The sequence below is a fragment of the Phalacrocorax aristotelis genome, chromosome 28, assembly GCF_949628215.1.
Source record: "Phalacrocorax aristotelis chromosome 28, bGulAri2.1, whole genome shotgun sequence".
Lineage (NCBI taxonomy): Eukaryota > Metazoa > Chordata > Aves > Suliformes > Phalacrocoracidae > Phalacrocorax > Phalacrocorax aristotelis.
In genome coordinates this window covers 990788-1015179 of record NC_134303.1, presented here as the reverse complement: position 1 = coordinate 1015179, position 24392 = coordinate 990788, and the positions used below count along the sequence as shown (strand labels likewise).

General features: G+C 66.7%; 2 protein-coding genes across 4 annotated transcripts; one reads left to right on the top strand and one right to left on the bottom strand.

Annotated features, from left to right (window-relative positions):
- Window positions 1-978: 978 nt before the first annotated feature.
- On the bottom strand, window positions 979-22455 carry COL5A3 (collagen type V alpha 3 chain). Of its 3 annotated transcripts, none has more exons than XM_075076167.1 (67): window positions 22317-22455; window positions 17733-17900; window positions 17363-17576; window positions 17132-17294; window positions 16488-16610; window positions 16164-16316; window positions 14939-15049; window positions 14699-14860; window positions 14527-14574; window positions 14375-14416; window positions 14238-14300; window positions 13972-14046; window positions 13747-13830; window positions 13613-13669; window positions 13450-13503; window positions 13279-13332; window positions 13087-13140; window positions 12919-12972; window positions 12793-12846; window positions 12664-12708; window positions 12400-12453; window positions 12195-12239; window positions 11914-11967; window positions 11764-11808; window positions 11589-11642; window positions 11435-11479; window positions 11285-11338; window positions 11134-11178; window positions 10839-10892; window positions 10515-10622; window positions 10380-10433; window positions 10240-10293; window positions 9907-9951; window positions 9285-9338; window positions 9076-9120; window positions 8846-8899; window positions 8608-8661; window positions 8479-8532; window positions 8274-8381; window positions 8037-8126; window positions 7891-7944; window positions 7611-7718; window positions 7385-7492; window positions 6958-7011; window positions 6763-6816; window positions 6521-6628; window positions 6313-6366; window positions 6119-6172; window positions 5977-6030; window positions 5840-5893; window positions 5562-5669; window positions 5336-5389; window positions 4999-5052; window positions 4748-4801; window positions 4588-4641; window positions 4332-4439; window positions 4095-4148; window positions 3955-4008; window positions 3736-3843; window positions 3564-3617; window positions 3351-3386; window positions 3180-3233; window positions 2806-3049; window positions 2496-2608; window positions 2260-2328; window positions 1883-2119; window positions 979-1757 (listed from the first exon to the last, which is right to left on the bottom strand). In XM_075076167.1, exons 2-67 carry the CDS (start codon window positions 17866-17868, stop codon window positions 1611-1613), a joined length of 5220 nt encoding a protein of 1739 aa, XP_074932268.1. In that variant the 5' UTR covers window positions 17869-17900; window positions 22317-22455; the 3' UTR covers window positions 979-1610. The 3 variants fall into 3 exon arrangements, with proteins under 3 accessions (XP_074932268.1, XP_074932266.1, XP_074932267.1); XM_075076165.1 differs by lacking the exon at window positions 22317-22455 and adding an exon at window positions 19665-19845; XM_075076166.1 differs by lacking the exons at window positions 12400-12453; window positions 22317-22455 and adding an exon at window positions 19665-19845.
- On the top strand, window positions 21639-23810 carry RDH8 (retinol dehydrogenase 8). The gene is made up of 6 exons (XM_075076176.1): window positions 21639-21782; window positions 22408-22569; window positions 22646-22825; window positions 22906-22999; window positions 23087-23270; window positions 23355-23810. The coding sequence occupies exons 1-6, from the start codon at window positions 21677-21679 to the stop codon at window positions 23577-23579; spliced, it is 951 nt and encodes a 316-aa protein (XP_074932277.1). The 5' UTR covers window positions 21639-21676; the 3' UTR covers window positions 23580-23810.
- The last annotated feature ends 582 nt before the right edge of the window (window positions 23811-24392 follow it).

The window sequence follows — 24392 nt, the reverse complement described above, 5'->3', positions numbered from 1 at the left end:
TCAGCGCCGCCGCAGCCGCAACCGCATCCCCCGGCCGGGCCCCGCAGCCGCCGCCGCCGCCTTTGTCCGCGCCGCGCCCCCGCCCCGGCCGGGCCCCGCCGCCACCGGCTGCAGCCCCGGCACCGGCCCGGTGCTGGGGGGGGCGACGCGCCCGGAATAGGAGGATGGAGGAGTCGGGTCGGACCGGGCCGGGCTGGGCGGAACCGAACCGGGCTGAGCTGGGCGGAACCGAACCGGGAGGGAGGGAGGGAAGCGGCTGAGCATCCCCCCCTCCCCGGGGTACCCGCAGCCGGGACGGCCGGGATGCGCAGCCGGACGCGAGGTCATCTCACCCGGTGGCCCCGGGTCCCCTCTCTGGGGTCCCTGGGGATGGAGGTTTGGGGGACAGCTGGGATGCCCGGGGTTCACTGCTGGCCACCAGGTCCCCTCACCGGGGTGGTCCCGGGTCCCTTCCCTGGGGATGGAGGTTTGGGGCACAGCCGGACACCCAGTCCCCTCACTGGGGCAGCCCTGGGTCCCCTCTCCAGGGTCCCTGGGGATGGAGGTTTGGGGGGCAGCCGGGATGCTCGGGGTGCGCAGCTGGGCACTGGGTCCCCTCTCCGGGATCCCTGGGGATGGAGGTTTGGGGGGCAGCCGGGATGCCCAGGTCCCACTGGGCTTGGGTCCAGCTCCCACTGGTGCTCCATACCCAAATCCCAACCCTCACATCCCATCCCCCCAGGGACAAAGCCTTCCCGGTCCCCCCCAAAACTGTCCCATGGGGACACAGTGATGGGTCCCCAAGGTGGGGGTAGCTCTCTGGGGCTTGGAGGGGGGAAAGAGGGGTGGGTAGCGGGTGCATGCCCAAGCAAAATCCCTGTGCACAAGGGCCTCACGTGCCCTCGTGCAAGTGGGGACGCAAGGCCGGCAGCCTCAGGGTGCCATGAGCCCCGGTTTGGGGTGCGCAGCCCCCACCTGCCCCAAAAAGGCTGCTCGTTTCCATGGAAATCGGCACGGATTTGGGGTGGGAGACGGCTTCGATACAGTCGGTTTATCGTACAGTAACTGCAACAGCACCGGGACCGGGGCTGAGCCTCACGGGCGGCCCCAGCCCTGTCCCGACCTCCCCACGTCCCCTCCGCCATGTGGGATGGGCTCTGCTGTGAGCTGGGGGGATCCCCCACCACTCGCTCATTGTGAGGACGAAGGAGGTTTAACACCCACCACCAAGTGCCCCCCGGGTCGTGTCGTGGCCTGGCGCGGGGACACCGGCTCCGGTCCCCACCGGCATCAGGATGGGGCTCGCGGTGTTGCCGTGCCGAGGGCACATCCAGTGCTTCACTAAGGGGGCTCTCGGGGAGCGTTGTAGCACCACGGGGAGGGGGGCTGGCTTGAACCCCCTCCCTACAGTCTGGGGCGCCCTGCCCCAGCTTCCACCCCACACTCGGGGAGCCGGCAGTATAAATAAGGGGGGGCCCATGCAGGCAGGAGGGGATGGCACTGTGGCGGCTCCGAGTCCTGAGTATGCCAGAGCAGGCCCTGGGTCACTGTCCCTGGCGCGGGGAGCAGCAGAGGGAGCGGAGACCCCCCCCAAAAGCCATCCCTCCCCCGCGTGCTGTCCGGGGCCGCGCTCAGCCCATGAAGCAGACGGGGCCCAGCTCGAAGCCAAATTTCTGGTTGGCGTCTCCAAAATCAACGACGGCCACGTCCATCAGGGGTAGCCACTCGACGCGGGACGAGCTCACCTCCAACACCGTCCGCTCCTGGCCATGGCGACCCTGCGGGAAGGCGGCAAAGGTGGCGGATGGGGTGCCCGGGTGCCCCGTACGCAGGCTGGGATGAGCGATGGGGGGATGTAGGCGGGTGGGGAGAGACACAGGGGCCTCGTGGGTTGGAGACTCACCTGGCAGCCGTCGTGGAGGGCGCGGATGGGGGCGGCCGGGTGGTTGTGCCCCAGCTCCTCTTCGTTGGCGCCGCGGAAGCGCAGGGCACGGGCAAAGGTGCCGGCGTGGGCATCGTACCAGGCGGCCGCGTGCTGGCAGTTCAGCGTGAAGTTCTGGCGGGCGCTGGCACTCAGGAGACGCAGGAAGGTGAGTTGGGTCACAGGCACGGCGTTCCCGTCCATGTCCACGTAGGAGAACTGGGAGGAAGACAGCACTGGGACTGAGACACAGACACCCATCCGCACACGCCTTGCCCGGGGGCCAGGGTGATGCCACGGCGGGGGTCTGCCTTCCTCCCCACCCCAGGTCAGAGCACGGGGAGCTCCCACACTCCCACCTTCTTGCCCCTTTTGAAGGTGCTGTACCACATCCCCGGCTTCTCCCTGTTCCAGGCGGCCAGTCGGACCTGGGGGTGACAGAGAAGGTGTCGCGGGTGACGCCTCTCCAACCCCTGACCCCACAGAGCGTGGGGAGAAACGAGGCCCACACTGCCCCCATCATCTCCCCACTGGGAGGGCTGCTGCAGGGGGCGGTTTGGGCACCCAGCTCCTCTCTGCCCTCGCTCAAACTCACAGCCTCAAACTTCTTATCGGGGAAAAGACAGGTCTCGCCGCCGGCTGTGAAGTTACAGAAAACCCGGAAGGCATCTCGGGAGCAGCCCTGGTTGGGGTCAATCCAGTACTCGCCTGGGAAGGAGGGTAGGAAGGACAGACAGACGGATAAATGGTTCGGCTTCCTGCTGGCTCTGTCTGAGCCTTGGCCCCCTCCCCAGGGACACGCCACACAGGCACTGCCTGCCATGACATAAAGTCCCCCCAACTCCCTCAGAGGGGCTTTTGGTGTCCCCTCTGCCTCAAACTTCCCCCCCTGCCTCAAACCTCACCGTCTTGGAGGTGCGGGTGGCAAAGCTGAAGCTCCCTGCAGACCCTCGCAGGGCTCTCGGGGGTGCCCAGGGGCCGTCTCAGCTGCTCCACCTCGGTGCGCAGGGAGCTGAGCGATGCGTACACTTCCTCCAGCCCCTCATAATCTGGGGGGGCTCCCTGCTCCCCTGGAGCCCCTTCGGTTGCCCGTCGGTGCCTCCTGCTCCGGCTCGAAGGCAGCGGCTCGAGCAGCTCAGCTGGGCGGCCCTGGGACAGAGAGGGTGAGAGCACCAGATGCGGGGGCCAGGTGGCAGGATGAGGGGATCTGGGGACACCGGAGCCCTCCCAGGCGGGGACAGAGGTGAAGTGGTGTCTGTCCAAAGCACCCCTTACTCACCGGTGGTCCCGGGGGGCCGGGGGGGCCTGTGTCACCTCGGGGACCCAGAGCACCCTGCAAAAGAAGAGGGCTCAGCACCGCAGCACTTGCTCCCTGCAATGGGCCCCGGGTTCTCCCCTGGGAGCACATGAGGAGCTGCCCCCCTTGTCCCCATCCTCCCCCAGCACTCACTGGTGAGCCTTTGGAGCCCTTCTGACCCAAGGGTCCCTGCAAGGAGAAGAGAGGTGATCAAATGGCAGCTGCCTCCCATGACCCCTCCCTGGGCCTTGGGCTCTCCCCTGCCCCTCCCACCCTCCTGGGGACGGAGCCCGCAGGGGTCTGCAGGGGAGTTAGGGGCAGGCAGGAGACCCTTGGTGAATCCACGCTGCACAGGCAGATACTCACTGAGAGCCCGGGGGGTCCAGGTGGCCCAGTGGGGCCAGTGGGTCCAGCCAGACCCTGTGGATAGACAGCATCAGCCCCGTGCTCGAGGGGGCTGCACCTCATCAGCCTCTGTACCTTGTCTCCCCCAACATTCACCCAGCCCTTGAGCTCACGGGAGACACCAAATACTCACAGGGTCTCCTTTGGGTCCCGGGGGGCCCTGGATGCCCGGGAGTCCCTGGTCTCCTTTCTCCCCCATCTCTCCTGGTGGTCCAATGAGCCCAATCAGTCCAGCGTGGCCCTGGGGGCAAAGGGCAGCGTCAGGCAGCCCCCTCCCCAGGACCAGGGGGGGCTCAGAAATGAGTCTGGGGTGAGGGACCCCAGCTTCTGCATGACCGTCACCTCATCTCACCTTATCCCCCTTGTGGCCAGGGTCTCCCTTGAGGCCAGGCAGACCCACGGGACCCTGCAAGAGGCCAAGAGGGTGTCACACACCCTGGACCATGCTCAGCTCAGATCACCCATGCCCAGGGCTCGCCCACCCTGATTTACCATTGGGCCGGGTGGTCCTGCTTGTCCTGGAGCCCCCAGCAAGCCTTGTTCACCCTGGAGGAGAGTCAGTGTGGGAGAAAGGCCCGAGGCTGAGTCCCTCCAAACACCCCTCCAAGCTGCGACCCCTCGGGCAGCAGCCATCGTGCCTGAGCAGACACCCCCAGACCCAGTGGGCTTCGGGGACACGGGCAGCCCCGCACTGGCATGGCAATGTCCTCCCTGCAGCCCCTAACTCACAGCAGGGCCGGGGATCCCACGCAGACCTTCAGAGCCCGGCCGTCCCGGTGGCCCCTGTGGCCCCACGGGGCCCATCTTCCCAGGTGGCCCCTCTGGGCCAGGCTGTCCCTGGGGACAGAAGGACAGACAGAGGCTGGCACCCCTCAGGACCCAGCTCCACCTCTCCAGGGGTGGATCTGGTCCTACCCAAGGCTGGCGGAGGCTTCTGGAGGGCAGTGGGTTTGGGGAGCCCCAGAGTGTACTGGCCACCGCTCACCTTGGCACCCTTCTCGCCCTGACGGCCCTCGTGCCCCATCGGTCCCACGGGTCCCTGTACAAGGGGACAGAGACACCAGGAGCTGTGCGCTGGCCCAGACCAGCCCCGCTCCACCCCGCTCTATCCCTCCCCATCTCACCCTCACCCTTCCCCTACTCACCCTCCGTCCGGGGGGACCTGGGGGACCTGGCTCCCCCGATGCACCTGGAGGACCCTGAAATGAACCCAGTGGGAGTTTGGGGTGAGGGGAGAGTCCCACAGCCAGGACTGGGGGAAGTGTGGAGGGCGAGGGATGCGTAAGAGCCCCAGGAAGCAGCATGGCTCAGCTAGAGCCCCTTGAGCCCCCCAGCCCACTGCTGGGAATGTGACCCCCCCTTTTGCAGCGATGGTACCCCCGGCTGTCCCACTCACCGGCAGACCAGGGTCCCCGCTGTCACCCTTCTCTCCAGCAGCTCCATCCAGACCCTGTGACACAGCGGAGGGTGAGCACTCACCTAGCCAAGCCCCCCCAGCCCACCCCTGGGCTGTCAGGACACCAGGAAGCACCGGCGAGGTGGAGCAGTGGGAGAACTGTGGCGTCCTGGCACCTCCCAACCCTGTCACCACCCCAGGGTGACAGCAGTGAGGCAGCAGGTGACACTGGAGCACCACAGGGGACATGGGGGCTGGCTCCATCCCTGGGGAAGCCCCAGGAGTGGGGTTGCTTCTGCTCTTCAGCCCCTCTAAAGGGTAAGCAGGGGCTACTCACCGGCACACCGGGGTCTCCAGGGGGACCAGGATCACCAGGGAGGCCGATGGGACCCTGCAGAGAGAAGGGGACATGAGCATGGGACTGGGAAGGAGCCCAGGACCTTCTGCATGCTGGGGAAGCAGAGGCAGGGACAGGGATTAGCACCTGCAGAGCTATTGGAAGGAGGGATGTGGGGGCTCGGGGCAGCATCCCCCTGCCTCTCCATGCTTGCTTCTCCCCTTACCACGTTGCCTTTGGCTCCATCCTCTCCTGGTGGGCCCTTCTTGCCAGGGGGTCCAGCTGCTCCTGACTGCCCCGCGTCTCCCTTCTCCCCCACATCTCCTTTCACACCCTGCAGAGGGACGGGGGGCCACGTTAGAGCAGGGCAGGGGCAGTTGGGGCAGTAAAATGTTCACCAGGAGCTCTGCCTGTGTTTTCTGTGGCCAGTGAGAGCAGGATCTGGCCCCTACCCTCCTTGTCTTGCCCCCCACAAGACATCTTGCTCCCCTCTGTGATACTCACAGGTGGTCCGGGTTCCCCTGGGGCTCCAGGATCTCCCACCTCGCCTGGCTCACCCTGGGCGAGAGAAAATCAACGAGGCGGATGCAGCCCCAGCACCCAGACTGAGACCCATGCCACCCTCCCAAACACAGGCTTACCTTTTCTCCCACGGCTCCCGGCTGTCCCACGCCACCCGGCATTCCCTGAGGTCCCTAAAGGCAAGAGGATGTGGGGGTACCCACATTGGAGGCAGCCCCTGCATCCAGCAGCCCCCAGTGAACCCCCGAGGGCCATACTCACCTCGGCACCGCTCGGTCCCTGTGGCCCACGGGGTCCCGGCGCGCCAGGGGGGCCCTGTGGGGAGTACAGGGAGGGTCAGACTGCAAAGGGTGGCTGAGCCGTGCAGCTCCCACGGGAGAGGAAGACGTGGGAAGCTGGAGACTGGGCAGAGAGAGGCGGAGGGGGAGCAGTGGGGTGCGCAGGGGTTTCCTTACCATGGGGCCAACATCTCCGTTCTCGCCCTTCTCACCTGGTGGGCCCGGCATGCCCTGCGGGGAGCACGGGTTAACCTGGGGGGTCTGGAAGGTCCTCGGGCAAGGCAGAGGGTGCCCTGACCCAGATAGGCTGCGCAGAGCCCAGAGTCGTGTGTCCCTTGTCCCTCCTGTCCTGGTAGACCCAAGCCCACCCCGCTCTGCTCCTTACCTGCAGGCCAGGGGGGCCGCTTAGGCCAAGGTGACCCCGCGATCCCTCATCTCCTTTCTGCCCAAACATCCCCTGCTGCCCGCGACGCCCCGGCTCCCCGTCTGCTCCCTGCAGAGGGAGAGGTTGGGATCAGCACCGTCTGCCCCACAGAAACCCCAGTGTGTGGGCTGGAAGGGCAGAGAAAGGAGCCAAGAGGGGAGGTGGGAATAAAGGGGTGGGAAGGGTGCTCAGCAGCTACTCACTGCAGGGCCAGGGTGCCCGATGGGTCCCTGGATTCCTGTTGGTCCTGGAGGGCCCTGTGGGGCAGGAGCACCCACATAGGGTTAGGACAGCTCCCAGACATCTCCCACCTCACTGCTCCCATCTCCCCCCTGCTCCCAGAGCTGCTCTGCCCCTTGGAGAACCCGCTCCGGGCAGAGCAGCCCCTTGGCACTCACCGCCTCGCCCTTGTCACCTTTGCTGCCCTTCTGTCCTGGAAGCCCCATCTCGCCCTGCCACAAAGGGAAGATGGTGAGAGCCCGCAGCCGGTGAGAGACGGTGAGGAGGGAGTGCTGGCAGCCAGGGAAAGCTGCCATGGCTGGGGAGCCACAGCCAAGGAAATCCCAGCACCGGGGAAACCTGCCACCACCTGGGAAGCAGTGCCAAGGAAGCCTGCCAGGGCCAACAGCCCGCTGCCGCCTGGGGAATCCCTGCTCCTGGGAAGCCATAGGGGAAACCTACCCCATCCCGGAGGTCCCCCAGCCCTGGGATGTGCCCTGGGCGAGGGGCACTTGTCCCCAGCGCCCATCCTGGGGTGCATTCCCTGTGCTGTCAGTAGCAAAGGAGCCATTGCTGGAGGTGCTGACTTGTGTCCCCCTAACTCACCTTGTCCCCATCTTCTCCAGTGGGGCCGGGGGGTCCACCTGGGCCCGGCAGCCCCACGGGGCCCTGGATCCCATCATTCCCTGCCGGACCCATGGGACCTCGCTCACCCTGCGGGCAGAAAGAGGAAGAGCTGAGAGCAGGGCTGGCTGGGACCCACGGGAGACACAGCTTGTCCCAGCGCTGCTTCACACCCCCTGCCTCACCCCGCGCACCCCCTCGCACCTACCGGGGAGCCCTTCTCACCAACAGGACCAGGGGGACCCTGTGCACCCCCTCGGCCTGGCAGTCCAATGCCTCCTGCGGCCCCTGTGGGGCCTCGCTCTCCGGGGGAACCCTGGGGAGAAGAGAGAGGTGAGCTGGAGGGAAGAAGGCCCTGGCAGTCTTCCTCCTCTCCAAAGAAACTAGAATTTTAAGCAGGGTGGCAAAATTGCTCCCCAAGGAGTTTATATACTCCAAGGGAAACCCCAGAACTCTGGATAACTCCTCAAATGTCACCATGTACTCACAATGGGTCCAGGGGGACCAGGGGGACCTTCCCCACCCTTCAATCCAGGTGGACCCTGTAGGAGGGCAAAGAAGGTGGTCAGAAAGGACCCTTCTCCCCTCTCCCAGGACCGTAACAGGCTGTATCCAAGCCTGGGACAGCACTGACCGTCTCTCCGGGTGGCCCCCGTGTGCCGGGGAAGCCATGGATGCCTGGGGGGCCGCTCTTACCAGGGATGCCAGCAGGGCCAGGATCACCCTGCAAGGTGGAGAGGAGCAGCAGAGATCTTTGCTCTGTCCCCACCAAGCCAGGGAGAGCCCTTGTGCCCTGCAGAGCTCAGAGCACCGCTTGGCTCAGGCTTGTGGTGGTCCAGGTGAGCGGTCAGACCCCTGGCACGGTTCCTACCTTGGCTCCTTCTCGGCCAGCAGCTCCGGGCAGGCCCTGCTCCCCCGGGGGGCCAGGGGGTCCTGGGTGCCCCCTCTCTCCCACAGGTCCTGTCTCGCCTGATTTACCCTGTGGGGAGAGAACAGGGTGGGCATCTGGGGGGTCCCTCCATCCCACCAGCCTTGCTTCAACACAAACACCTCCTGCCTCCATCCCCGGCACTCACCTGGGGTCCCACTACCCCTATGGGGCCGGGGAGGCCAGTTTTGCCCTGAAACCCCTGCAGAGGAGAGAAGGGTTAATGCTGGGTATCACCAGGCATCCCACCCCCGGGTAAGGGAGGCGGAGGACCCACCGGCTCCCCACGCTGTCCCGGGTGTCCTGGCAAGCCGTCCTTCCCGGCAGGACCCTGGGCAGGAGCAGAGGTAACGTGGTGGGGGATATGGGCTGCGTCACTGGGCTCCCCGCTCCGCTGCCTGCACCCCACAGGGTGCAGCGGGAGGAGAAGGCCATGCCAGCCTGACTCAGTCCCCCACACCATCTCAAGCACAGGCAGGAGCAGGGCAGGACCATGTGCATACATCAACACTTACAGGGGGCCCTTTTGTGCCCGGGAAGCCGTTGGGTCCCTGCGGACCTTGGGGACCCTGTGGGCGGGAGAGAAAGCCCAAGGTCAGTGTCAGAGGAGCTTTCCCCATGGCCCCACAGTGCCCAGACCCTCTCCCTGGGCCCAGCACCCCTGTTTTCCCTGTGCTCAGTCCCTTCCTGGAGTGCCTTTGCAGGAGGACACCCCTCCACTGTGCATCGACCACCCTCCATTTACCTTCTCTCCCACAGCGCCGGGGGCCCCATCATGGCCAGGATCTCCCTGGGAAGACAGAAACAGGCTGAGGGCAGCAGCAAAGACCCCCCCCCTCCCCACCACCCCACGTCAGACCCACTGCCAACACCCACAGCCAAAAAGCCCCAAGCACAGCGCAGGCACGGGGATGTGGGGGACAGCGGGGACCCCATGGCCAGGCTCCCACCTACCTTTGGGCCAGGTTTTCCTGTGGGACCAGGCAGACCTCGCTCCCCTGGGAGGCCCTGTGCAAAGAGCAGGGTGAAGCGTGGGGCTGGGAGCAGGGTGAGAAGATGTGGGGCAGGGAGTGGGGCTGCGAGTGGGGTGAGGAGAAGGGAGACAGGGCTAGAAGAGGAGGGTACAGGGCAGGGAACGGGGCTGGGAGTGGGATGGGGAGCTGGGGGACTGGGATGGGAGTGGGGCAGGGAGCCAGGAGGGACATGGCTGGCCCCAGAGTGGTTCCCATGGGATACAGGCGGAAATTTGGGATCTGGACACCATGGGTTACAATGGTCCCCAGGGCCTGGTTGCCGTGGGAAACGACTGGCTCCAGCCTAATTGCCATGGGATACAGGCAGGCTGCGGAGCGTGTTGCCGTGGGATACAGCAGACCCCAAGCTCTGTTGCCATGAGTTACAGCCGGCCCTATAATGGTTGCTGTGGGATACAATCCACCCGGGGAATGGTTGTGATGGGATGCAGCTGGACCCCGGGATGGTCACGGTGGGGTACAGCCGGCCCTGTGGTAGTCACCATGGCACACGGGGTGATTCCTGTCACCCCCAGATCGGGGCTGGGGCTGTGGTTACTCACCGGGGGCCCTCGCTGTCCCGTCTGCCCAGCCTGGCCAGCCTTGCCCTGTGGGGAAAGAAGAGGTGGTGGGGAGAGCAGTGCATGGGACAGCCCCCCACTCCCCCACGCTCCCCCCACGTGCCCCCTGAGGGGACAGAGCGTGCCCAAACACGTTTGCAAGAGGGCATGTTGCACAGGAATGGAGAGGGCCACGGGGCTCGGTCCCTTCCCCGGCTCTGAGCTCAGCCCAGCCCCTCTCTGGCTCGCAGAGGGGGTGGCAGAGCAGGATGTGGGGGACAGGTAACGGTCCAGAGAGATGGGACAGGGTGACACAGCGGGACAGGGCTGACTTACCCTCTTGCCTTTCTCTCCTGCCAGCCCCATGGGACCCTGGAAGCCAGTGGAGCCCTAAGGAAAGAGAGGACAAGTGATAACCCAGGGCTCATGTGGCATCTGGGGTCCCGGGGACACCCCAAAGGCTCCCCTGAGCTCACCTTGGGGCCCTGGCGCCCGGGATAGCCTGGGAGACCCGGCACTCCCAGCTTGCCCTGCAAGGCAGAGAGCAGAGTTGAGCCACGGGCTATGAGGCATGTGGGGACAGCAACGCAGGGACACAGGGCTCCCCTCACCTTCTCCCCTGCAGGGCCAGGAGCGCCCGGTTCCCCCATGGGACCCGTCTGCCCCTTCAGCCCCTCGGGGCCATCCTCGCCGCGGGGGCCCAGCGGGCCCTGGTCACCCTGGAAAGGTAACGCAGAGGTGCGGGGAGCACGCTGCCAGGGGGACACGGCTGCTCCCTCAGGTTCCCCTCAGACAGAGCTGTCCCCTCCGTGGCTCCATGTCCCCCCACACCACCCCAAATCCCACAGCCAGCCAGAAAAACCTCATGGCACCTGCAGACAACCCAGACAGCCCCGATCAGATCCCCACCAACCCCACCCCAGGACCCCACTTACCCTGTCGCCTTTGGGGCCCATGTCCCCTTTAAAGCCGGGGAATCCATCTTCTCCCTGAAGAGAGGCACATTTTGGGGGGCTGAGACTGCATTAGCCCTGATGCAAACCCCAGACGGGGTCACAGTGTGGGGCTGAGCCCCAAATCCCAATACAGAGGGGCTGCCCTCAGCTGCAGTCCAGGCCTCCCCCAACCCGCAGCTCTCTCAGGGCAGGGATGAGTGCCCCCCAGTGCCAGGGACCCATGGCTACCGTAGGACAAGGACCCCCATCCCCTGCTTACCCCAGCACCTCTTACCTTCTCCCCTTTGCTGCCCTTCAGGCCTCGCACACCAAAAGCTCCCTGTGGAGACAGAGGGGTTGGAAGAAAGACCCCAACCTGGGGGACACCGCCTGACCCCCTACACCGTGTCTTGGCGGAGCCCAGCAGAGGGGGAGGCTGTGCTTACCTTCACCCCACGGGGTCCTGGATAGCCAACGGGACCAGGGGCACCCACAGGGCCCTGGAACAGGGAGAAAATTGGCAAAAATGGGATCCCCCCTTGGAAAGAGGACCCCTTCCCCCTGCCCAGGGCATGACACGGGGATGAGCCACTTACCTGGAGGCCCTTCTCTCCAGCTGGCCCTTCTCGGCCGGGGTGACCCTGCAGGGACACACAAGAGGTGAGCCCCAAGCCGGGATGGTGACGCTGCCCTGTGGCCCCTGCTCTGCTGGGGACCGGAGTGACCCCACAGCCCCTCGCCGCTACTCACCGGGGGCCCGTCGGCCCCAGCCACACCCTGCATTCCCGGCTTCCCTGGCAGACCCTGGGCGAGAGGAGGATGTGTGGGGACACAGAGGGACTGGGGTCCCCCCTGAAGCTCCCCAGCACCCACTCAGAGCTGGGGCAGCTCCGGACCACCCCACCCCTGCTGGATCCTGACTCACCTTCTCCCCTGGCAGCCCCACGGGGCCCTGGGGGCCAGGCAGACCCTGCAAGAGAACACACCGGGGTGCTGGGAAGGGACTGAGGGAGCACCTGAGGGTGTCCCCAGCCTCATGGGGACACCCCGCTGGCCCCCCATCACCTCTACGTACCTGCGGGCCGGGGTTCCCTTGCTGTCCTGGGGGTCCTGGCTCCCCGTGGATTCCCTGGGTGGGCAGAGAAAAACCATCAGCACAGCAGAAAACCCCTTCAGACCCCAGGATGTGCCATTCTGACCATCGCTGCACCCCCATGCACCCTCCTGGCCCACACACCCCACGAGGCCACATGGCAGCTCTGGCCCCAGCCCTGCCTCCCCATCCCTGGAGCATCCCAGTCTGTCACTGGCTAATTCAGGCTGGGTGCTCCCAGGGGGGCCCCCAGTGACACCCACCACGTTGCCTTTGGGCCCCGGCGCTCCATCAATGCCACTGGCACCCTGCGGAGGAAGGAGGGAGAGTCAGGGGGACGCTGCGCCCCAAGGTGATGCTATGCCAAGGACGATGCTGTGCCCAGGCTGACGGGTGACAGAGAAAAGTCCCCTTGACCCACGGTGGGGACAGATGGACAGACAGACAGGCAGGAGCGGTGTCTCATACCGGTGGTCCGGGGGGCCCCGGGGAGCCACGTGAGCCGATCAGGCCTCGCATACCCTAAGGCCAAGGACAGAGGGGTCAAGTGGGGGCTTAGATGGCAGCACTGACCCCAGAACTCCATATTCCCTGGGGTGGGGGAGTCCAGTGCCCAAATCTCCCCTCCAAAAAGCTGTAGGGAGAAAGCCGGCGGCCAAGCTTGCCCCCCACTGCTCCTGGGGCTGCGGGAGAAGCCAGGCCAGGCTCCCGGTGCAAGCAGCAGGTACTTACAGGTTCCCCAGGCTGCCCCCGAGGTCCTGGGAGGCCGTCCGAACCCTAGAGAGGCCAGAGCAGAGCTAAGCACATCCCGCCAACACCAGCAGGGCCTGATCCTTCCCCACCCCTCCCCACGCTCCTCACCTTGGCACCCTTCTCCCCAGGGGGGCCCGCTGGTCCTGGCTTCCCCACGTCACCCTACAGAAGTGAGGGGGTGAGTGGGTGTGGAGATGGTGGTGGCAGGAGGGGACACAGCACGGTCCCACTTACCCTGTGGCCCTTCTCGCCCGGCAGCCCTGGCAGCCCGTCGAAGCCCCTGTCACCCTGCGGGGTAGGATGGGTGTCAGGCTGAGCCCATGTCACCCCCTGTGGCACAAGGACTGGGTGCCCTGGCCCCCCACCCTGCTGCCAGCACCGATACCACCCCATGCATGAGACCTTGGGTCCGGTTTCCCCCGGGAGACCCCTGGCACCGTCTGCTCCAGCACGACCCTGCAAGACAAATCGAGGGAGTGGGAAGGGGCCCAAGGCTTGGAGCCCCTCAGGACTGGGGTGGGAAAGGGGTGGCCTGACATGTGACAGCAGACCAGGACATTTGGGGGAGGCAAAACGTGTGTGCGCAGCACTTACCCGTCTGCCCAGCTTCCCCGGCGGCCCCGGTGGTCCCTGCATTCCCCGGGGACCCTGATGGAGAAGAGGGAAAGGCGTCAGGGCTGGGCTTGCCTGCAGCCCGCCAGACCTCTGCCAGGGGCATAACCCCGCACGCCCTCTCCTCGCACAGCGCAGCCGAGCAAGACTCACCCGTGGCCCCATGTCCCCCGCGTCTCCTTTCAGGCCTGGCTGCCCAGGTAGACCCTACAAAAACAGGAGAGCGTGGAGACCCCACCATGAGGGTCTGCTTGATGCAGAGACGTGCCCGACAAGGTGGGCACCCCACAGCAGCCCCCACGCTGGCCGTACTCACCAGCGGTCCCGGGCGGCCAGTCAGCCCCATAGGCCCTGGGGGACCCTTCATGGCAAGCTGGGGAGAGAAGGGAGGAGAGGAGTGAGAGGGAGTGGGGAAGCTGGGCAGGGGGACTCGTCGTGGGGGTCCCTTACCTTCGTCTGCTGCAGGATCGCTTGGGCTTGGGCTTCTTGAAAAGAGACAGTGGGACCCTTGAGGGAGTCTCCACCGAACTGGAACTGCGGGGAAGGAACAGGGTGAGGGACTGGGGGAGCCACTGACCCCCAGCCCTGTGGACAGCCTAGAGGGCTGTCCCCCACCAGACGCCGCGGGGAGCAGGCAGGAGGTCCACAAGGGTCCTGTCCTGCCCCAGCACTTACTGGCAACATGATCATGGTCCCCGCTGGGCCGCGGATCCCATCAGCTCCCGGCAGTCCCGGCCGTCCCGCGGGACCCTGGCCGAGGGAAAAGGGGGTATAAGCCGTCATCACACCGGCAGAAGCCAGGCTGTCAGGTCAGGGCTTGCAGCTCCATCGCCTCGCGCGCACGCCGGCATGCACCGGCAGGACCGCCGGGATGCCTGCGGCCCCAGTCCTGCCGCAGGGCAGCTTGGGCCCTGTCACAGCCCTCCCCGTCTGCTCCGTACCTGATCTCCGGGGTCCCCGGGCAGCCCTGGGAGCCCCGGTGGCCCCAGGGGACCTGTTTCCCCCTGCGGAGAACACGGAGGCATGTTAACGCTTTGTCATCTCCAATCCCTCCCCACAGCAGCCCCTCGCTTCTCACCACAGGGCCTGGCGGTCCCGGCGGCCCCTCGAATCGCCGACCCTAAAGAAGAGAGCAAGCCCCATTCTGAAAACCATCTCAGAGGGGTGGCCCTGGGGTGCTGCAGAGGGCTGGGGGCCACACATCCCCAAGGGGGGCTGCGCCACACTCACCGGCTCCACGATGGCTGGCTCGCCCTTCTCCCCCTTCAAGCTGGGCTCCTGCAAAACACCAGGGTGAGGAGAAACAGCCAAGAACTGGAAGCAGCCCCTGGATGCCATACCGTGGCCCCAGCTCAGACGGCCGTAGCTGGAGGGGGGTCCCAGTCCTCATCCCCTGTGTTACCTGAGAAGCCTTGATCACCATCTCCTCCTCCCGCTCAGCAGGGCCGAACCGCTCCCGGCTCGCAGGGTCCCCGTCATAGTCCTCGTAGCCCAACAGGTCCGTGCTGCCAGCCCCAGCAAGTCCATCCTCCTCAAGTTCAAGCACAAGCTCCTCACCGGCATCCTAAGGAACAGGGAGATGCTGGGGGTGCAAAAGCAGGGGACCTCCCCTGCCTGCCCCAGCCCCCAGCCCCGGCGCTACCTCAAAGGGGTTGGTGCCATTCAGGGTGATGCTCACAGTGGTGGCAAGGCTGGAGGGGACCAGCGGCAGGGAGCTCTCCTCTGCGGACGGTGTCGGCGTGGGCGCGCTGGCCTTGGGCGATGCGGAAAGGGCGCAGGGTGAGGAAGGGAGCACTGCGGCAGAGGGAGGTGCTGGCCCATGACCCTTGTGGGGTCCCGCAGGCCAGCAGGGCCAGGGGATGCCCTGCTTTTGGGAGGGGGGCACAGTTGGACTTGGGATGTCCCCACCCCACCACAGCCCCTGCCTGGCTTTGGGATGGGACACCAGAGCTGTTCCCCTCTTGGGACAAGGCACCGGGACTCCCGCTCCTTGGGGACCGCCGGCTGGTGGCGACACTGGGGCAGAGGGGAAGGCGAGCCAGGGCTCGGCAGCTGCTGCTCCCAGGCGCGGGGGCGGCTGTTCCCCGCTACGCCGGGGCCGCACGGCCCCTGGCTCCAAGCAGGACCTGGAGCACGGCCACCCCTCGCCGGGTCTCTCCGGCCCGGCTCAGCCAAGGTTTGACTCATCGGCAGGAGGGGCCACGGTCCCTGGGCCGCCCTTGGCCAGCGCCGCCGTCCCCAGCTGCAGCCGTGACCCATTTCCAGAGCCAAAGAGGCCAGAGGCAGAGGCGGGGGGCTGCCTCCTGCCCTGCCCCGGCAACTCCACCCAGGGGATCCCCACCGTCTCCTGGGACATGTTCCACAAGGCCAGGAGCCGTGGGGATGGCCCTGCCCCAGGTGCCAGCAGGATCAGCATCCTTGTGGGGATGCACCGACTGCGTGGGGAGGAGCCATTCTGGCCAGAGCCCTGCAGTCACATCCAACAGACCCAAAGGTCCGGCTCCACAGGGACCAGAGTGGCTGAAGCCAGCCTGCTTTTTCCCAGACCACGCAAAGAGGAGGCTGGGAGTCGCTCTGGATGCAAGAAGCGACGTGTGGCTTCGTGCACAGGCGTCGACAGCTCTGGGATGCATCTGGGTCCACCTCAGGCCATGCACACCCAGAGCCACTCTGCATTTAAGCCAGATTTGGGTGCTGGCTCTCCCGTCTCAGCACGAGGAGCCAAGCCGTGGCACGGCGCTGGCTGGTGGGCACTGGTGAGCTGCGGAGTGGGCACGATGCCGCCAAGCGCAAGCAGCAGGTTAGCAGAGCTGGGTTAACCGGGGTGGGTTAAGCAGCCACAGAGGTGGGTTAGTCACACTGTCTACCTGGCTGGCCATGACAGAGGGCACAGAGGCCTCGGCTTGCTCCAGCAGCTCCTTGTTCCTCCTCTTCTTGCCCTTGCCCTTGCCCTTGCGCTTGCCTTTCCCCTTTCCCTTCTTGCCCTTCCTACGTGTTGTGGCAGTGGGCTCCGGGCCGCTCTGCAAGGGGCAGCACAGACACCGGTGGGGGAGAGAAACATGGGCGTCAGGGGCCCTGGCAGCTCCCCCCACAGTGACACCAAGCCTGGCAGCATCCCTACGGGCTGCCTGGCAGGGTGGGGGCTCCCAAGAGTCTCCCCAGCCTTTCCCCTTCCCAGCTTGGGTGCCTACCTCCTCCGGGAAGGGGGCCAGGAGGGGGTAGAGCAGGGGCTGGTTGCAGTCTGGCATGTAGAGTTGGCAGTAGGAACGGGCGGCCTCGGGATCGGCAACGATCAGCAGCTGCTGGACATCGCCCTGTGGCAAAGGAGAAGGGGGGAGCATGAGGGAGTGGGTTTTCTGCCCACCCATATCCACACCCCGGGCGGGTTAGGTGCCCCCACACACCCCGGACATGCATGCAAGGGCCGGTGCCAGTGGCCAGCCCTGTCCTTGTGGCAGCCGGCCGGTCCGTGGGCAGCTCCGGGCAGCCAGCGCGGACACCCCCTCGGCCAGGCGGAGGGCGCAGGGGGTGGTAAGTGAACAAAGGAACCCTTGTCTGCAAGCTGGGGACAAATGGGCATGGGAGGGGGCAGCCCCTCTTGCCTCGCGGCCTCAGTGCAGCCTCTTTGCCTGTGGCCCCTGACATTTGCAGCGGGCAGGAATGCAGGGAGGGGAACCAGGGCACCCCATGGGGACAGAGAGCAGCTCCCATGCAACTGGGGCCTCCATTGACCATGACAACTGGGTCCCCCCCTTCCCCAGACCCCTCACTATCAGGGCAAGGGTGCTATGGGACAGCCACGAGCTCTGGCACAAGGATTTGGGGAGGGACCCACCTCAAACACCTCCTCGTCCAGGAGGCGGGCCCCAAAAATCGTCACCCCCTTGGTGCTAATGAGGGGCTGGGGTCCCCGCTCCAGCGGCAGCGTGGCGAGGAGGTGGCAATCCACCAGCAAGGAGACATTGGTGCCCTCCACGGCCAGTGCCACACGGTGCCACCTGCGGAGACGGGACTCGGTCGCAGCGAGAGGGGACGGAGAGACCCCTCCATCGCCCCCGACACTCACCTGCCATCGGCCAGGTTGACCCTGCGGAAGACGGGGTACTGCTCGGGGGCTGGCCGCCCCTCCTGGTCCTCATAGAGGAAGACGGGCGAGAGTCCAATCTCCACGCCCAGCTGCTGCACGCCTCGCTCGTCGTAGATGGAGAGCAGGAAGGCTTGTCCTCCGCGCCGGGAACGCACCGTGGCCAGGATGGAGAAGTCCTCGGGGAAGAAGCCATCTGCAGCAGGGAGGAAGGGAGGCAGCCATCAGGCTAAGCCCCCCGATGCACCCCGAGAGGCGGCTCTGCACCCCAAAAAGGGATGCTGGCCCTTGGTGCAGCTCAGTTTGCACCCTGCAATGGGCTCGGCATCCCCGTGGCCGCCCGGTGTCGTACCAGGGAAGAGCTGCTGGGTGGGTGCGCTGAGCTGGGTGCGATTGTCCACACGGAAAGCGAAATCAGGGTCTTCGGTCCCCGGGCGCTGCGGACAGATCCCAGTGGTGACAGAGATGCCGTCCCGGCCATCCTGCATGCCCAGCGTCTGCAGCACATCCACGGGTACCGCTGCGGGGCGAGCGGGGACCCTTCAGGGGGTGGGGACCCACCAGAGACACCCCAGCCGTTCTCTGTGCTTCCAGCTGGGGACCGCGGCTGCATCCCCATCCCCCTGCCTGCCTCCTGCCAAGCCGGGCCGGCCCGGTGCCAGGCAGCTGTGTGGGCCCAAGGTCCGGTCCCTCAGCCGCCAGATTCCTTCACCGCATTCCTCCGCCCCCGGCCCTGCTCTGCACCTCACGGCATGGGTGCACCCCACAGGGCGGGAGGGCTCCGTCACCCATGGGATACCCCCCTCACACCTAAGCGCAGCCCAGCTGCACCCCAAGTGGGAGTGTGGGGAGAGGGTTGGGGGTGCTGCCCTCTCTCCGCAGGGTGCCAGACCCCAATCATCGGCTGCACCCGGGTGCGTGGAGGGTTAATCCGGCACAGCCAGGTGTGCATGGGGGGGTGCGGGCTGGGGGTGATGTGCAGCCACATCAGAGAGCACCGGGGGGCCCTGGGGCAGCAGCCACCCTCCCTGCTGGAGAGGCCTGTCCAGGCAGGCCAGGCAGGGGGATCTGGGGAGGGGGCAATTCCTCCTGGGGCTCCCCAAGCTGCCCCCAGCCCCCTCAGATCAGCTGGGGCACCCCAAGTATGAGTTGGGGTACAGCAGGACGGGGCCAGGCTGGGAACGGGCTGACCCTGCTCCGGCCAAGCTGTCTCTCAGGCCCTCCTGACCCCGGCACATGGGTCCGGCTTCCTGCCGGCGCTCCCCAGAGAGAGCCGTCACCGGGCCGTGGCGTGCCGGGGTAGAGAGGGGGCCCCCCCCGGCTGGGAACCCCTGGTCCAGAGCTGGTGGGTGGCCCTGGGGTGGTTATGCCGGCCAAGCCCCTCCGGATGCCAGGCGTGGGCGTGTGCGGCATGGGGGGCTCGGGGAGCTGAGGGGGGACACAGGGGGTGCCAGTGGCTCAGCATTGCTTTTGGTAAAACCAAGGGGGAGGGTGCGGCAAAGCTGGCGGGAGCAGGGTGAGGGGGGCCCCCCTCAGCCCCCCATGGCCTCTGGGATCCCGTGCTGGTGTTAATCCCCATTATTCATGCTTCAAGTGCTCCCCGAAGACACCGCCCCCCCCACCCCCCCGGCAGCCAGGGGACCCAGGCATCCAGCTCCCCATCCCACCTGCACCCCCACTACGGAGGCAGCACCCCTGTCAGGGGACCCGGGGGGTGCACCCCTGCCCCGGGGGGAGCACCCCCACCACGGGATACAGGAGCAGCCCTCCCAAGGGACCCAGGGGGTGCACCCCTGCCCTGGGGGAGAACCTTTGTCCCACAGGAAGCACCCCCTCCCCAGTGGGAGCACCCCCACCAAGGGGTATGGGGGGAACCCCCCCAAGGGACCCACAAGGAACACCCATGCCCGGGGGTGGGGGTGGGTCCCCCTCACCCACTGTGCCCACCCCACAGCTGGAGCCACGGGGGACCCCCAGAGCCCCGTCCCAACGGGTCGCCCCTGAGGGGTGCCCGACTCCCCCCGGGACGTCGTGGACCCCCCCGGGGGGGGGCCCTGTCCGTGGTGCTGAACGCGGCGGCGGGGCCCCTGGGGGTCCCCACGCGTGACAGCACCGGGAATCCCGCGGGGACTCCCGCATCCCCCCTCGGTCCCCACGCCGGGCCCAAGCGGCTCAGCCCGCCGGTGCCCCCCACCTCCCCGCAGAGCCGGGGGTGGGGGGTGGCGGGACGGCGAGCGGGGACACGCGTGGGCGTGGGGTGCCCCCCCCAATCGGTGCGCGTTACCTGCCCTGGCCAGGGGCAGCCCCTGCAGCACGGTGAGAAGCGTGGCGAGGAGCGCGGCGGGGACCGGGCGACCCTCCATGCCCGGCCCGGCGGGTGGCCGGTGCCCGGTACCGGAGCTCGTAACCCGCCCTGCCCGCTCCGGACTCGTCGGGGCTGCGGGGAGGGGAGGGGAGGGGAGGGGAGGGGAAGGGAAGGGAGGGGAGGGGAGGGGAAGGGAGGGGAGGGGAGGGGAAGGGAGGACCGGCCCGCCGGGAGCCCCCGCCTCCCTCCCGACCCGGCCCACGGGCGGGCCCCGGGACTGACACCGGGAAGGTGGGGGGGTCCTGGCTGCGAGCTCCCACCGCCCCGAATGGTGCCAGGGGGCGACAAGAATCCCCAAGCCCGCAGCGAGGTTTAGGGGTGCAGAGCCCCCCAACCTGGTCCCAGCCCCACAGAAAGGTTTCGGGGTGCAGAGCCCCCCACCCCACTACTATCCTTGCAGCAAGCACAGGGGGTTTTGGGGTGCAGAGATCCCCACCCTGCTCCCAGCCCCACAGTGAGGTTTAGGAGTGCACAGCCCCTGCTCCACTCCCAGCACCGCAACAAGGATGGTGGGTTTTGGGGTGCAGGGCTCACCACCCTGCTCCCAGCCCCACAGCAAGGACAGGGAGTTTTGGGGGTGCAAAGTCCCCCACGCTGCTCCCAGCCCCACAGCAAAGACAGTGGGTCTTGGAGTGCAGAGACCTTTACCCTACTCCCAGTCCCATGGTGAGGTTTTGGGGTGCAGAGCTCACCCACCCCACTCCTATCCTTGCAGCAAGCACAGGGGGTTTTGGGGTGCAGAAACCCTCACCCTACTCCCAGTTCCATGGTGAGGTTTAGGGGTGCGCAGCCCCTGCTCCACTCCCAGCACCACAACAAGGATGGTGGGTTTTGGGGTGCAGGGCTCACCACCCTGCTCCCAGCCCCACAGCAAGGACAGGAGGTTTTGGGGTACAAAGCCCCTCACCCCATTCCCAGCCCCACAGCAAGGATGGTGGGTTTTGGGGTGCACAGCCCCTTCCCCACTCCCAGCATCACAGCAAGGACGGTAGGTTTTGGGGGTACAAAGCCACCCACACCACTCCCAGCCCCACAGCAAGGATGGTGGGTTTTGGGGTGCAGAAACCCTCACCCTACTCCCAGTTCCATGGTGAGGTTTAGGGGTACACAGCCCCTGCTCCACTCCCAGCACCACAGCAAGGACGGTGGGTTGTGGGGTGCAGGGCCCACCACCCTGCTCCCAGCCCCACAGCAAGGACAGGAGGTTTTGGGGGTGCAAGGCCCCCCACCCCACTCCCATCCCCACACCAAGGCTGGGGATTTTGGGGTGCAAGGGCCCCCACCCCACTCCCAGCATCCCCACACCAAGGCTGGGGATTTTGGAGCGCCCAGCCCCACAGCATGGCCGGGGGGTTCGGGGGACCCCCACCCCGCGGTGCAGCTGCCGCTTGGCCAGGCTGGCCCCCGGGGCCCGGCTGGCCGGAGTCGCCCCATTGCCTCATCGCCTGAGTCACGGCCGCTCGGCTCCGCTCCCCCGGTTTTCCATTTCCCAGCAAATATTTACTGTCATCTCTGCAGTAACAAGCCCCCGCAGATGCCCCCCACCCCCCCAAACCGAGCCTCTGCCCCCCGCCATGTCCTGAGGGCAGTGAACCCCCCTCCCCAAACCTCAGCCACCATGTCCCAGCTCCCCCACGGACCCCCATGACAGGCTGAGGGGGACTGTGGGGTCCCCAACTGGCCCAGGGTGCAGGGTGGGCACCTCGCTATGAGGCCACAGCCACGTGTGCCATCACCTGTCCCCATCCCACCTGCCCTGCTGCAGGGGGGTCCTGAGGGCTGCCGTGCCCTGGGCTGGGCAGGGGAGGGGGGCTGCAGTTTGACGGACCCCCATGCCCTCCCCAGGGCTGCCCCAGGGAGGTTGATCCTGCTCCCACGTGACGCCGGGTCCTAATCTCATAAGAGCCTTTGGACCCGAGGCCAGCGCAGCCATGGCCACCCCTGCGCCCCGCACCGTCCTCATCACCGGCTGCTCCTCCGGCATCGGCCTTGCCGTCGCTGTGAGGTTGGCGCAGGACCCCCAGCAGCGCTTCCAGGGTGAGGAGAAGCGAGGGCACCTTTCCACGTCCCGGGAGGGGATCCACAGCCCCACATCTGCCCCAGCAAGGAGGGGATGGGAGCCCTCCGGGATGGGACAGTGGGCTGGGAGGGTGTGGGGTTTGGGGTCCCACCGCTCCATGCTCACCCCACCCATCCAGCCCCGGTGCCTCCTTGTCCTCACAGCCCCCAGGACTCAAAGTCCGAAGCTCGCAGACCCCCGTCATCAGCGCACCGAGGTGCCCCTGTGCCCCCCACCCACCATCCTGCCAGGCAGAGTGGAGCTGGGGATGTGGGGCAGCCCCACGGGCACACAAGCAGCGTGTGGCCATGAGTGCACACGCGTGTAACCAGGGCCGGCAGCACGCTCCCACCCGGGCGGACACACACGCGTGCTGTCCCCGCACACCGTCCTTGTTCCCATGCCACCCGCTGTTACAGACACGCACGACCCCCACAACTCCGCTGCCCCACCACCGACCCCTTGCCAGGGCTGGGGATTAGTCCTGGGGTGGGGATTAAAGGCTGTGTTACCAAAGCAGCTTAGGGAACACCTTCCCGGCTTGACCTTCCGACCCCGGCTGGCATTCGGGGTCCCCCTGACCGGGGCTGGGGCTCTCCACAGTCATCGCCACCATGAGGGACCTGCGGAAGAAGGAGAAATTGGAGGAGGCGGCGGGACCGGTGCTGGGAAAGACGTTGAGCATCCAACGCCTGGACGTCTGCAGCGACAGCTCGGTGGCAGAGTGCATGGGGAGCATCCCCGGGGGACAGGTGGACGTGCTGGGTGAGCGGGGTGGTGGGTGGGGGGGCCACAAAGGGCAGCCCCGGGGGGTTTCTGAGCCCCCCACGCCGTGCCGCAGTGAATAACGCCGGCGTGGGGCATGTTGGTCCCGTGGAGAGTATCAGCGTGGAGGAGATGAAGCGCGTCTTCGAGACCAACTTCTTTGGGGTCGTGAGGATGATCAAGGCCGTTCTTCCCGACATGAAGCGGCGGCAGAGTGGTCACATCGTGGTCATCAGCAGCGTCATGGGGCTGCAGGGTGAGGTGGGAGGGGTCCCGCTGTGGCGAGGGTCTCGCTCCAGCGGTGTCTCACCGAGCTCGGCCCCTCTCCACCCACAGGGATTGTCTTCAATGACGTCTACGCCGCCTCCAAGTTTGCCGTGGAGGGATTCTGCGAGAGCCTGGCCGTGCAGCTGCTGCAGTTCAACGTCTTGTGAGTGTCAGGCAGTGTGGGGGGGACCCCAGAGGGCCCAAGGGTGGCTCTGGGCCCCCACTCCAAGCACCCACCCCGGCCCCGCAGCGTCTCCATGGTGGAGCCAGGCCCCGTGAACACAGATTTCGAGCTGAAGCTAATGGAGGAGGTTTCACGCTCCGAGTTTCCTGGCACCGACCCGGCTACCGTGCAGTATTTCAAGGATGTGTACCTGCCGGCTTCGCACGAGATCTTCACCACACTGGGGCAGAGCCCCACTGCCGTGGCCGAGGTGTGGGGCTGGGAGTTGTGGGGGGATTTCTGGGGGCTGGTCCTGGCCCTACACCGGCCCTGAGCCCCCCGTTTCCACTCGCAGGCGGTCGTGAACGTGATCGGGGCCAGGCGTCCGGCTTTCCGCACACAAACCAACTGCCTCTACACGCCATTGGTGGCCCTCAAGTACGCGGATCCCTCGGGGGACCTGTCCGTGAGGACCTACTACCGCCTGCTCTTCAACTATGGCACCCTCTTCCGCCTCAGCATGGGCATCCTGCGGTGCCTCACCTGCGGCTGCTTCCGACGTAGGGTCACCCCGCTCTGAGCTGGGGACCCCAGGGAGGGGCTCAGCCCCTCGATGCTGGGGAGGGGGCTATGGCTGCAGCCCCGCACCCCCCGGCATAGCTCACAGCAGGACATACGGACGGCACCCAGCGGCTGAACCCTGGAGTCCCCCTGTGTCAGAGAGGGGGGTTCTCCCAGCAAGATGGGGTCCTGGTGGGGCTGAGCCTTCTGCTGGATGGGGAGGAGGGTGGGGAGCCTTGGAGGAGCAGGAGGGAGGCTGGCGGGGTTGAGGAGCCTTGGGGGGAATTGGGGGATGCTGTGGGGTGAAGAGTCTTGAGGGTTGGGGCAGTCCTGGGGGGGCTTTGGGGAACCTTAAGGGCTAGAGAGCCTGAGGGACTTTGGGGAGCCTGGAGGGGGGATGGTCTGGGAGTTTCTGGGGTTGTTGGGGAGCCTGGAGAGAAAGAAGGTCTGGGGGGGGGAGCGCTGGGGGTGTTGGGGAGCCCAAAGGGGGACACTGGGGGGACCTGGAGATGTTGGGGAGCCTGCAGACAGGGGTCTGGGGGATCTGGGGGTGTTGAAGGCGGGCTTAGAGGTATCTGGAGAGGCTCTGGGGGACCTAGGGGTGTTGGGGAGCCTGAGGGGGGGCTTCGGGGGTGCTCTGGGGGACTGGGGAGCCTGGAGAGGGGCTCTGGGGGGACCTGGAGTGTTAGAGAGCCTGCAGGTGGGGCTCTGGGGGACCTGGGGAGTGTTGGGGAGCCTGAGGGGGGAGGGTCTGGGGGGTACTCTGGGTGACTGGGGAGCCCAGAGAGGGGCTCTGGGGGGACCTGGAGGTCTTGGGGAGCTTGTGGGGGTG

Bases quoted from the DNA above. Each gene is read 5' to 3' on its own strand.
- COL5A3 (XM_075076165.1), bottom strand. From the start codon at position 19,743: ATGGAGGGTCGCCCGGTCCCCGCCGCGCTCCTCGCCACGCTTCTCACC. The intron at 4,440-4,587 runs GTGAGCGGTGGC...TTCTGTCCCCAG, and splicing joins AGGGCGAGAAGGGTGCCAAG to GGACAGCCTGGCCCAGAGGG. The intron at 3,050-3,179 runs GTGAGTAAGGGG...TCTCTGTCCCAG, and splicing joins CCGGCCCCCCGGGACCACCG to GGCCGCCCAGCTGAGCTGCT.
- RDH8 (XM_075076176.1), top strand. From the start codon at position 21,677: ATGGCCACCCCTGCGCCCCGCACCGTCCTCATCACCGGCTGCTCCTCC. The intron at 21,783-22,407 runs GTGAGGAGAAGC...GGCTCTCCACAG, and splicing joins CCCCCAGCAGCGCTTCCAGG to TCATCGCCACCATGAGGGAC. The intron at 23,000-23,086 runs GTGAGTGTCAGG...CCGGCCCCGCAG, and splicing joins CTGCTGCAGTTCAACGTCTT to CGTCTCCATGGTGGAGCCAG.